General features: G+C 44.6%; 1 protein-coding gene across 1 annotated transcript in view; it reads right to left on the bottom strand.

Moving 5' to 3' along the window:
* Positions 1-2,204: 2,204 nt before the first annotated feature.
* The window catches only part of LOC121298535 (tubulin polyglutamylase ttll6-like), an 8,265-nt gene continuing 632 nt past the window's right edge, over positions 2,205-9,837 (bottom strand). The window contains exons 2-15 of the mRNA XM_041225661.1: positions 9,623-9,663; positions 9,371-9,489; positions 8,968-9,098; positions 8,722-8,878; positions 8,503-8,646; positions 7,160-7,245; positions 6,782-7,007; positions 5,226-5,410; positions 4,696-4,884; positions 4,416-4,602; positions 3,853-4,062; positions 3,358-3,661; positions 2,726-2,939; positions 2,205-2,447 (exon numbers count right to left, since the gene is read on the bottom strand). Coding sequence (XP_041081595.1) covers positions 2,330-2,447; positions 2,726-2,939; positions 3,358-3,661; positions 3,853-4,062; positions 4,416-4,602; positions 4,696-4,884; positions 5,226-5,410; positions 6,782-7,007; positions 7,160-7,245; positions 8,503-8,646; positions 8,722-8,878; positions 8,968-9,098; positions 9,371-9,489; positions 9,623-9,663 — 2,311 coding nt within the window. The 3' untranslated portion in view covers positions 2,205-2,329. The remainder of the gene's footprint in view (positions 2,448-2,725; positions 2,940-3,357; positions 3,662-3,852; positions 4,063-4,415; positions 4,603-4,695; positions 4,885-5,225; positions 5,411-6,781; positions 7,008-7,159; positions 7,246-8,502; positions 8,647-8,721; positions 8,879-8,967; positions 9,099-9,370; positions 9,490-9,622; positions 9,664-9,837) is intronic.

Raw genomic sequence — 9,837 nt, 5'->3', positions numbered from 1 at the left:
TAACTCGTCAAGTCCTCATAAGGGAGAATGCAGGCTTTGTTTTCTAAACAATACAGTATGTATTATTGAACTAATCAAAACTAAGAGGCTGTGCAAGAGTTCAGATTCTAGGCACATACTGGTGACCATGCACATTGCAAGCATGCTTCTTAACACTATGCAACGCAGCCGGGCTCATCTGCATTCGTGGTCATACAGCATTCAACCTTATACCACCTCCATCGCTCGAGTCCGTAACAGCAGAGCATCACACAACACTGCTGGTAAACTTAGCAGCTGCAACTTATTCCTCTCTTCAATAAAGCCTAGCCATGGGGGGGTGCAGAGAGTACCTGCGGTGAAAATATTAGAAAAACACTAAGCCAACTAAGAGCATTTACCTGAACTGAGAACCTGATAGTGCTCTGTGCCCGTACACATGTGCATCTGTCTAGACTTCCTAATCCTGGCTGTCTCCCGGGCATTAACAAACTGCTTCAGCATATTTTAAACATGTCCTGAACACAAATTCTGTCTTTAAACCATCCCCATCAGCACAATCTGAAAGGAAACAACAAAAACAGCAATGTCTTTACCTGCCTGCAGATCAAATTCGAAAATCTACCAGGATTTAGAAAAGAAGATTCTATTGAACCAAACCACAATAGAGTTTTACTCTGCGGCAAGTTCAATAAAATATGAATCTTCCACTAAAATTGTTTCCTGAGTTTACATGTGCTGCAGATAGCAATTCAATGCATTTTTAGTGAATTACAAGATACATTTCCTTTGAAATTTGAGCAGGTCCTACAACTTTAACTTTATTTAGATTTAGTTTAAAAAAAAAATGTTTATTTTACGGTATCAAAGCTTTGTTTGAGCAGTCAATTGTGCAAACACAAGCTGTATTTATGGAATTTGATACATTGCATTTAGCCTTAAGGTTTGTGGTTAACTAAGTTAAAGTCAGCTATCAGAACAGTATAGTTGAAGAGAAAATTAAAATAACAGAGAGATGCCAATTAAAAATGCTCCAAACAATTACAAAGTAGCCTAGGCAATGGAATTCATTAAATAGTCTCAAAACCGCAGTAGAACACACAGTACAAACACACCCTACACTCCTCCTTCAACCAAAGGCTTTTACTGGCCATTCCCCAATTAGCACCCAATTACCTAATTAAGGAATGGCCACACGTGATTGTTAGCAGGGACAGATTTAACCCCATCCCTACCAAACTTACACTCACACCACTATTTACACGGGCAGGTCTTATACTGTCACAATGACATTTACTGTTCTTATCAAGGAATTCAACATATTGCTGGTGTGATGAGTGATATTTAACAGTCCCTCCCAGTCAGATAGACACTCGACTGGCTGCCTCAGTGGGAAGGGCTCTTACATCACTCATCATGCAAAGTATATTAGTAAAAGTTGAATATTCTTGTCAGACCTATGTGTTAAGTGATAGTATAGCTGCAAACTCTACCACTGTCACAGTAACTTTGTCCATGTTAAAAAACAAAAATGCAGCACCTAGTATTATAAATCTTGCCTGTTGTGGACTTACATTCGTTATAAAGGACCCACATGTGCAGTTCTGAAAGAAACGCCTGGTACAGTAAGCATGTATTTTATTTTAAAACCTCAACAACCAGCTGATTCCCCTATTGTCTGAAATGCTTAACATGTTTTGACCCATAAGTCACTGATGAGCTGAAATTACCTTTTTGGTTGTCATATGGGATACTAAGCAAATCATGCAGACTACAGTATAACAAGCAAAACTCAATAGTGGTACAAACTAAAAAATAAAACTGTGGGATAAATACTTGAGTACTAAAGCCTGGGATTTCATATCTCTTAAGAGGGTAATTTTGATTTGAGGCAGCATGGATTAGAGGAAGCATGGATTGGAGTCAGTGTGGATTAGAGGAAGCGTGGATTGGAGGCTGCGAGGATTGGAGGCAGCGTGGCATACCCTACCGTGAAGTGAGCGGTCTGGGGATTTTGGATGGTCTGAGTTAACCATCAATATGGTTCCTTAAATTACTCTTTGAAACCAACCCCTTTACACACCTTTGCTGCCAGTTATCAACTTACTCACACACATAGTCAACAACTCATTCTTGCTAATCGTATATCGGTTAGTATTAAAAGCAATACATCAAAATCAGTAAGCCCGCTAGTACAATGCAGCTGTAATAACATCATTACTATAACACTTTATAAACAAGCTTTATTTTAACATCATTTAAAAAACAAATGTGTGGTAATACTACTATTCATAGCTTTACAGACAGTGCCATTAGGGAGGAAAGTGCTCTAAAGGAGTGCTGGCTGTCTTCAGCAGCCTCTTTCACAGCTGCTCCCTCTCTCCTCCTGGGGCTTCATCCTGAAACAGCCGTCCCGCTCCCTGCTCAGCTGAGCCTTCGTGTGGTTTGAACACACACCGAAAGAGGCCCTGGTGAAATACACACATCCACGAATGAGCCTGCTGCTTTGATTTTAGTTGATAGAGAACACTGTTGATTTTCCTGCTTCATATTAAGGCTCATTATTATTTATAGATATTATAGAATATATTTTATTTTGAATGTAAACCTCATTCACAGCACTGTATATTGATATTTTTTGTACATGTATTTGATAAACTTTCTCAATAAAACAGTATGATAGATAAATATAAACATACATTGTAGATTTGGACAGACAGACAGACAGAGACACGGATGCCCCTACCTTGCCAGCTCAGGCTGTAGTGATCCCAGACTGGCAGAGCGCTGGAAGAGGTCGAAGCGAGGGCCCGGCTTCGTGGCAGCGAGGCTACCCCCTGCAGGACCATAGAGGCCAGTACAGCAGAAGCCAGGGAATCTCGGCAACGCACCAGAGAAATTGGCCTGAGAACTGGAGAAACTGGGAGGGCTGTGATTGAGCCCCTTTCCAACAGAGCCAGCTAGGGAGAAGACACACAAAAATACAACTGATCTCCCAATGGAGCATAAAGGCACAGCAGCTATATCTTCTGCTTTTATTTTTGTCATACTGAAACAGGGTCCCTCGCACTGGTAACTCCTATAGGAACTGATTAAAGCACTGGAGCACCCACTAGTGTGGACTGTGTTTTATACGCTCAAGGTATTTTCAGATACCCATTTAATACCATACTATTTAATACCCAAAGCGATGTATAAATGAAATAACCGAGCAGTTTCACCTGGTAACCTGGGAATGCTTATATTCCTCTGGCTTGTGTTTACTAGTGCTGGTTATGTGTAAATAGTCACTCAGCAACCAGATGCTAATATTTGATTATTCATACACAACCTGCATCCATAACCTGTGTGGCTCAGGACTGGGCTCAGATCTCTCACCCTGATGGCTCCCGTTTTGGCTGGCTTTCTGCAGTTGCATAGGGAGCCCCACTCCTCTCAAGCCTATGGGCAGGAGGCTCGGGTCCCTCCCTTTGGTCCAGGGGATGGGTCTCCGCACTCCCTGCCGGCAAGGCCTGCCCAGGGCACATAGCATGAGGGGGCCTTGTCTGGGTGTGTCGAGGAGGGAGCGAGTTATATTGGCCAGGGGGCGGAGCTGGACATGGGTGTGGGCAGGGCTCCTGGAGAGGGGGCTGAGGGCTCGCACTCTGAAGAGAGAAGAGAATCCTGAACACTGCGGGGACTCCTGGATAGAGAGGGACAGAGGGAGAAAGGATTATGGTTCATTTGGAGTAAGCCCAGAACTTTAGCAACGAAAGCAATTAAGTTTGATCAGAGTCTTTATAGCAAAGTGCAGTTTGCATCACAATTGTGGAAAGACCAATTAAACTGTTCCATAACAAAACTAGTAGTTGCAGACAATCTTATTGCAGCTACCTTCTCTTTGTCAATGCATCTGTGATGGTATTGCTGGAGAGCAGTAGCCTGCCAGGGGTGTGTGTCCTGCCCCTGGGCTCTGTTCCCCAGAAGGAAGTAGAGCAGCTCCGCTACCCCCATCCCCCGCACCAGGTTCTCCCGCAGCTCCAGACCACGCAGTCTCTCAGCTTCCTCCTCCGGCACAATATCTACCGGCTGCCAGGAGCTAACCTGCACCAGCCACCAAGGGGAGACAGAAGAGAGAGAACCATGCTGGCCTATCAGAGACAGCTCATGGAAACATGCCATCACATGCACAGATGGGGAGGAGCGATACATCTCATTTCAAGGGAGTCCTGACAAGTGCACAGCATCCAAAAAACTATTATTTAAGCAAATTAAGATTTAGCATTTTTTCCAGTAATGCCACAAGTCGAGCACAAGTCTAGGGTTAAATCATTGGTCACTGAAAAGATACAGAAATTAGCCCTGAAGTGCCAATACACGACTAAACCACTGGAACCAACCACAGCAGCAAGATGAATAGTGCTGAAGCGTTCAGTGTGTGCTGTGTGAGCCCTCACCCATGTCCTTCTTGTGTAGCGCACCATGCTCGTATGCACTGGGATGGTGGTGTGGTGGCAGAGCAGAGCTCTCTCCCCCACTGATTCCCCCTGCAGCCCCCTGTGCTTCACCCTGCCCCCTCCTCTGCCTGAGCCAGCCGGCCGGCCCTCCAGCTCCTGCTTCAGGCGCAGCTCCTCCAGCTGCTTCCTGGGACACAAGACCACAGCACATAGAACTGAAACAGACACTGGTGTTTTACCAAGCTGAACATACTATGGTTGAGTTATGAAGATGAACTACCTGGCGCACTCCTCCCTGGCTTTGGAAGACACCGTTTCCTGGAAGAGGGTGCAGCTCTGCTTAAAGTACTCTGCGTATTTCTCAGAATCCTCCCGGGGAAAGATCTTGCAGAATCCCCCACAGTGCTCTTCCTCGTGCTTCTCTGCCTGAGCCAACAAGGAGGCCTGAGTGCTGAGGAACAGCTCCCTCCTGTGGACAACAGGGGAAGAGCAAATCGAATCAGATTGTGTAGACACACAGACTGTGCTCAGGACTTCATCTTAAACAACAGCACCATCCCGTGGACAGTGAGGGAGCAGCAGCATGCACAGTTCATGTTAAGTTCAGATGCACAACCTGAACTTTTCAGTAATTCCAGTGATTTTTCAATTATTTGAATACTTTAAACCATAAGCAGAAAACCTGGTTGGTTGGGTGTTGCCTAATTAGAATATAATGCCTCCATTAGCAAATCTAAAATGTAACCTCACGTTGCCATTGGCACGCCTGGCTGTTCGCACTCACTCAGGTCAGCAGCGCCCCCCTCGTACCGTGACTCGCGGGCCAGTCTCTGTCTCTGTAGCAGCCGCTCTTTAACCATTTGCCTGTCCTCCTCCAGGATCCTCCTGCGGTCAGCGGCACCCAGGTTGAGCAGGGTGAGAGTGTCGATGAGCAGAGCCTCCTTCACATCCTGGTCCAGCTGAGAGTCTGTGGTGAAGCTGGGGGAGTGATTCACCTGCCAGGAACGAGAGCAGCGGAGATAGTCAACTGATGCAATGTTTCCTACAAGGAACAGCCTTGACTAATTCCTGCAGATTACCAGACCTAACTTTCCTGCAGGAATAACTAGAGGTAAAGACCGGGGAATTGTTGCAAACCCTACCCAAACAATATGAACACAGTGAGAAGCGCAGAACTGTTCATCACACTGGGAGTGAGACTCTGCATCTCATACTTCTTACAATTTAAACATGCTTCACACTGTTGCACATGAAAGCAATTGAAACACCTGGGGTTTAAGCTATTGAAACACCTGGGGCTGAAACTATTGAAACACCTGGGCTTAAAGCTATTGAAACACCTGGGCTTAAAGCTATTAAAACACCTGGGGTTAAAACTATTGAAACACCTGGGCTTAAAGCTATTGAAACACCTGGGGCTGAAGCTATTGAAACACCTGGGCTTAAAGCTATTGAAACACCTGGGCTTAAAGCTATTGAAATACCTGGGCTTAAAGCTATTAAAACACCTGGGGTTAAAGCTATTGAAACGCCTGGGCTTAAAGCTATTGAAACACCTGAGGTTGACAGCTACTGAAACATCTGGGGTTAAAGCTATTGAAACACCTGGGCTTAAAGCTATTAAAACACCTGGGCTTAAAGCTATTAAAACACCTGGGCTTAAACAATTGAAACAGCTGGGGTTAAAGCTATTGAAACACCTGGGCTTAAAGCTATTGAAACACCTGAGGTTGACAGCTACTGAAACATCTGGGGTTAAAGCTATTGAAACACCTGGGGTTAAAGCTATTGAAAAACCTTGGGTTAAAGCTATTGAAACACCTGGGCTTAAAGCTATTGAAACACCTGGGCTTAAAGCTATTGAAACACCTGAGGTTGACAGCTACTGAAACATCTGGGGTTAAAGCTATTGAAACACCTGGGGTTAAAGCTATTGAAACACCTGTGGTTAAAGCTATTGAAACACCTGAGGTTGACAGCTATTGAAACACCTGGGGTTGCGATCTGTCCCTGTTTTCCCTGGACCATCCCAGTTTTGAGGTGGCCTGGGATTTCAATATGCCTTCCCAGGACAGTAAAAGATCCTGCTTTTTAATCTTATCCCGTTATGCTTCCACATCCACGTAGATTCCTACAGCAACACCGCCAGTATGGTACGTTGAGCTTAATAATTTTACTGCAACAGACGCACAATATTAACTGGGTGTCAATTCTATAATAGTAATATTATCAATGCTACTTGTTGGATGATGATATGATTTCTGGAGAGTTTAAACATTTGCCCTTCCATTCCGATGTCCCTGTGTTTTGCATCTCGGAGGTGGCAGCCCTAGAGGCTCCCCATTCACCTCTCACTCCCAGTGTACCTCGAGCAGCCAGGGCTTGAGCTTGCAGTCCAGCAGGATGTCGAAGCCCAGGATCTCAAAACAGGCGCTGGGTCCCAGCTGGTTGGGGAAGCCGGTGTGGTAGTTGTGTTTGAGGGTGGGGTGAGCAGAGATCAGGGTCTTGATTACCACATCCTCCAGCTCCCCCCACAGCTTTTCCACATCATAGCCACACTCCTCCAGCCACATCTTAAATGTCGACAGCTTCCTGCAATGGAGGGGAAGGGAGGAACAGGCTTCAAGCTGGCGTTTCATTGACAATAAGGAACACAAAGCGGAATGACCAGACTGTAAAAGCTGCTGAAAGTTCAGATCGCCCTGCAGGCCTCAGGGAGTAACGGTGAGCAGATCTTCACTGACCTCTTGCTGCCGGTCTCCTCGTCCCGGATGAAGTTGTCACTGTGTTTGTTGATGGCGTAGTTAGTCAGATGCATGCACACATCATTCTGCAGCCACAGAAACAGGAGCTGTTAGACTAACAAGGCTCTACCACTTTTATGTTATCCCTATTATAGTGATGATTCATGTTCCGTTTATGATCTGTGTGCACGGTAACACTGACCCATGGTTCATGGATGTGACACAAGGGAAACAAACCCACACACCCCATCTGGAGCAGGGTAAATTAAATAGGTCATTGCAGCTGGTCAATATTATTGTTGGTTTTTATTCTGACCATCCGCACTTTCAAAGACAGTCTGAAGTAACCATGTGCAGACTTTACTGTCAGGTATGTGCAAAAGCAAAAGAATATATACCGTTTCCAGAATTAATTCTGTTTACTAGCAAGAATGTTTTTTTTTTTATATATATATATATATATATATATATATATATATATATATATATATATATATATATATATATATATATATAATAATATATATAGGAAACATATATGACCATGATTGCCCTCCTTTACAACATTGCTGTTTCTGATGGGATTGTGCATCGCATACATGGTAGCTAAATATTTTAGGAAAGCCCTACCACATTTTAGATTAGATACTGCTCCTCCCACCCCGCCCCCTCCTGTAATGCAGTGCAAAGGCAGAGACACATTACCAGGTTGCTGCTGTTGGGCTGGCTGTACCTGGATGTTGCCAAATGTAATATCTTTTACCTGTGCAACGGAGCGCTGTCGCAGTGTTTCAACAGAGCCACACTTTGCAATGCATGCCACTTCTGGTAGGAGTTATGCAATCAACGCAGTCAGCCACTCGAAAGCTTTTTTTCAAAACTGTCTGTGGTATTTGTACTCATCAATCATATTTAATCAAAAGCATATTTCTTTCAGCACGTTGAATGGCTATATTTAGACATGGCGTATAATCACCGTTCCTCGAAATTGTCAATGATGTACAGGAAAAATGACCTGCAAGCCTGTAAGGGAAGTTCCCTACAGCGGTGCCAGAAAAATCAAAGGAAACGATGGGTACTGACATGGCTGCACAGCCCCTTTCAAATCCATATTGTCTGTGTACACCTGCTATGAAAATATATATAAAGTTATATATATATATATATATATATATATATATATATATATATATATATACAACATTGCTATTTCTGATGGGCTTATGCATCGCATACATGGTAGCTAAATATTTTAGGAAAGTCCTATCCACATTTTAGATTAGATACTGCTCCTCCCACCCCGCCCCCTCCTGTAATGCAGTGCAAAGGCAGAGGCACATTACCAGGTTGCTGCTGTTGGGCTGGCTGTACCTGGATGTTGCAAAGCGCACCAGCCCCTCCTGGTACAGGAACACACGCAGGGGGTCACATGAGGTCACCAGCACGTACAACCGCAGGTCCAACTTGAAGCCGTCAACGATGAAGGGCTGTGATGAGAAAAAAAAGAAGGTCAGAATACTCAGTGTAGTCCCCCTGCACCATGTAGGCAGACAGATGGTTACCTTGGAGATGTACTGCTGACAGATGATGTGCTCTCCTGGCCGGATGTCCCGGGGATTGCGGGTGATGAAGATGCCTTTGCCCTGGCAGCCGCTGTCCGGCTTACAGATGAACGTCTTGTTCTTCCTGCTTCGCTGGTAGGCTTGGAATTCGACATAACTGCAAAACACAAGAGGATTTCCTACAGGGTCCACTCGGCTTTGCACAGCAGACAGACAGAGCTGCAGTAAGAGTGACACGTGTCTTACTCTGCGGGCAGGCACCAGGTCTGTGGGAAGATGTTGTAGTCTTTATGGAAAAGCTTCAACATCCGGTTCATATTCCTGGCCAGAAGGTCCTTTCGGCAAATCTCACTCATCCCCGGGAAATGGTTGATTTTCTACAACAGGAGGAACAACGATACTTAACAGCTTGAATTGCACACAGCTGCACAGAGCTGGTTGTTTCAAAGCTGGATGCCCTCCTCCCCCTGTATGTCTTGTGAAATGCTTTCAGATGTAGTGTCAGTTCAACAGCTGTACCCAGTTCACTCTGATTGTGGGGATTGGGAGGAACAAAACCACTGTAACGATGTAAAAGTAGCAAGGGACAGATCAGTCGAATGATTTTTTCTGGAGTAGTGGAGATAATACCAGACCTCTCTTCTCGCACCTGGTACCTCTTCATTTCTACAACCCGCTCCATGGAGACAGAGTAATCTGTCCAGTAGACCGTCCAATCCTCATCGTCACCGACCTCCCTCAAGCCTAGGACCCGGGTCGCTCGCCGCACTGGTGAAACACACATGCACACACACATTACACATCTGTGGTGTTATTACACTGAGGGACTAAACACAGGTCATGCAACCACAGCGGAAATGAGAGCAAATAGGAAACTCCCACAGGCAGGAAGACTGCTTACCGCTCTCATACTTGCAGTTCGTCAGGTTTATGCCTATCCATCTAGAGAAAAGAAAAAAAAAGGTAGATTAAGCTTCCCCTTATGAACTGGCCAGTATTTTACACAATGATAAAGACACTGAACATTTCATTTACATCAAAATAAAACCCTACGCTAAAATAGTTTTAATAAAGACTGTGTATATTGATATATAACTTCTGTTTTTTCATCAAAGC

This window comes from Polyodon spathula, chromosome 24, assembly GCF_017654505.1.
Source record: "Polyodon spathula isolate WHYD16114869_AA chromosome 24, ASM1765450v1, whole genome shotgun sequence".
In the NCBI taxonomy this organism is placed as follows: Eukaryota; Metazoa; Chordata; class Actinopteri; order Acipenseriformes; family Polyodontidae; genus Polyodon; species Polyodon spathula.
The sequence above is the reverse complement of the archived record's forward strand: the minus strand, read 5'-3'. Positions and strand labels throughout refer to the sequence as shown.